General features: G+C 42.9%; 1 protein-coding gene across 1 annotated transcript in view; it reads right to left on the reverse strand.

Annotated features, from left to right (window-relative positions):
• Nucleotides 1-325: 325 nt before the first annotated feature.
• Nucleotides 326-2,699, reverse strand: part of RTF1 (RTF1 homolog, Paf1/RNA polymerase II complex component) — a 69,676-nt gene continuing 67,302 nt past the window's right edge. Inside the window, exons 18-19 of the mRNA XM_007940503.2 lie at nucleotides 675-786; nucleotides 326-432 (exon numbers count right to left, since the gene is read on the reverse strand). Coding sequence (XP_007938694.1) covers nucleotides 326-432; nucleotides 675-786 — 219 coding nt within the window. The remainder of the gene's footprint in view (nucleotides 433-674; nucleotides 787-2,699) is intronic.

Genomic DNA, 2,699 nt, shown 5'->3' on the forward strand with positions numbered 1-2,699 from the left:
CAGAGTGGCCAATGGACTGTGCTGGTTTAAAAAAAAAAAAAAAAAAAAAGAGGAAAACACAAATCTAAAGACATGGATAAAGCCCAAGAGAGCCCAGGAGCCCAGATCCACACTGGGTGGGTCCCAGGGGGGTTGGTGGGAGATGTTGCAGACAAGGGAGATCTATACAGCAAATGGTTTATATTACAGATGACTGGCAGTTTAGAGTCTCTTCCCAGTTCTACTGCTGCTTCAGCCCAAAGAGGGCAAATCAAAGGAAAAGAGGAAAGGTGGGAAGGACACGTTGATGGGGCATGCGGGGTCAGAAGCAGCAGGGTGGGTGTGCTCAAATAAGCCCCCGTCGTTTTTTGTAGTCTTCCAAGTTCAGAGATCTCCTTGGAGCCCCATCTTTCGCTGGTGGAGCCTTAGAGGTGATGGCCAAAGCCTTTGACTCTATGGGAAAGAAGAGGAAATTGGCAATTCAGGTACCTACAAAGGTGTTTTAGTTCTGTGCTTTGTTCCATCGGGGAGCCTTGCTGATTTCTCTAAACACACCTGCAGCCTGCCCTCCCCTGGCCTCTAGACACTGATGAGCAGACACCCCCATTTGTTCTCTAAAATCAGGCTCTCTGTGGGCTGAGGAAGCCATAGATTCATCTAGTCCTGACCATCACCACTCCCCAACCCTCACTTACCTGAGCTGGGAACTTGTAAATCAATCTTCACATCAAAATCATGGACTTTGAACAGGTCTTCTGAGAGATCACTGGCTGACTTAGAATTCAAATCTTTATCCTTTCCCTGACCCTGCAATGTGAAGAGAAAAACTAATTGTAAGTGTATAAATGCAACTGGACTCGTAAAAGCAGCAGCCACTAATGGTAAAAGCTCTTGCTCAAGTTCATTACATCTTTCTATTAAGGCCCTTTTTGGATTCCTTCTCCCATAGGGAGAACAGGAGAGGCCACAGATAAAGGTTTATTTTCCTGAAGCCTAAAAGTAGAGAGGAGGAGGTAGAAAGGGTGGACAGCTTAAGACAAATCACCTTCTGACCACGATTTCAGGAATTCTTAGGCAGTGTGGCCCCACAGGAAAGGGGCTAACTCAGGCAGAAAACTGCTTCTTAAATGGGCGGTTTCTGCTTGCTTAAATTTTATTTTAGTTTTCAAAGAGCTTTCACTTTCACAACCATTTGATTCTTACATGTCACTTGATGCTCCAAATTACCCTGTTAGGTATGTAAGGTATCTAGTATTCCCATTTACAGATGAAAAATTGTGTCAGGGCCAGAAGTCAGCTGCTAAGACCACAGTCCAGTTAAGTAGTAGTGTTAGATTTAAAATGTCGCCTACAACCTAAATTTAAAATATAGTTTATTAAATGTGTAAATAACTAGGATAGAATAAAGGACCACAGGCTGTTACTATAAAAAGTCAAGGAAACAAGGGATTTATCTCTAGAATTTATAGAAAACTCCAACACCTCAATGACAAAAAGACAAACAATCCAATTAAAAAATGGGCAGAAGACATGAATAGACACTTCACCAAGGAGGATAGTCAAGCAGCCAACAAACATATGAAGAAATGCTCACGATCATTAGCTATCAGAGAGATGCAAATCAAAACAACAATGAGATACCATCTTGCTCCAGCACTGGCAGCAAAGTTCAATGAGACAGAAAATAACAAATGCTGGCGAGGATGTGGAGAGATTGGGATGCTCGTACACTGTTGGTGGGACTGTAAAATGGTACAACCATTGTGGAAAGCAGTATGGCGATTCCTTCAAAAGTTGGAACTAGAAATACCATTTGACCCAGCTATTCCATTGCCACGACAAGAACAGACATATGCATACCCGTGTTCATCGTAGCACGATTTACAATAGCCAAAAGATGGAAACAACCTTGGTGTCCTTCAACTGAGGAATGGATAACCAAACTATGGTATATACACACAATGGAATACTATGGAACCCTAAAGAATAATGTAGAATCTGCAAAACACCGCATAATGTGGATGAACTTGGAGGTCGTTATGCTGAGTGAAATAAGTCAATCACAAAAGCACAAATATCGTATTAGTCTGTTATTGTAAAAGTCAAGGAAACGTTTATCTATGGAAGGACATTTTCTTTGTTGGTTACCAGGGGTGGGAGGGGAGGGAAGGGAATACTGTTGGATAGACAGAGATAATTATTGATTTGGGTGAAGAGAAGGGCAATGTACCATATGTAAGTGATCAATACTGAGGAAGAGAAAGACAGAGAGAGATGTGTGGGAGGTACAGACAACAAAGATGAACTGTTTTGCACATGTAGTACGGCACTGTCAGTGAAGGCAAACAAACACATGGGTATACGGGTGGATAGATGGGTGGACAGGCTGAACTATTAGGTTTGTCTATGAAGCGGGAGTGTACCCAAGAACATGCTTAGGGCTGGCAGACAATGGTCCTATAAGTTTATGCATACGATCAGAATTCCCAGGTGTATAGTAGAGCTGACAAGGGGCAAAGTGGTAGCCACTGCTTGGTTACAGCCAGCTACCCAGAAGGACCGAGTAGTTGAACCTGTGGGTTCAGGACCATAGTCGCAGGGGGACATCGAGCTGAATTAGCATAAAATACTATACAAAACATTGTTCCACCTCCTACTTTGGCGAGTAGCGACTGGGATCTTAAAAGCTTGCAAGCTGCCATCTAGATGCAATGATGGGT

The sequence above is a fragment of the Orycteropus afer genome, unplaced genomic scaffold (genome assembly GCF_000298275.1).
Source record: "Orycteropus afer afer isolate SDZICR_OR568_19922 unplaced genomic scaffold, OryAfe1.0 scaffold00068, whole genome shotgun sequence".
Taxonomy (NCBI): Eukaryota; Metazoa; Chordata; class Mammalia; order Tubulidentata; family Orycteropodidae; genus Orycteropus; species Orycteropus afer.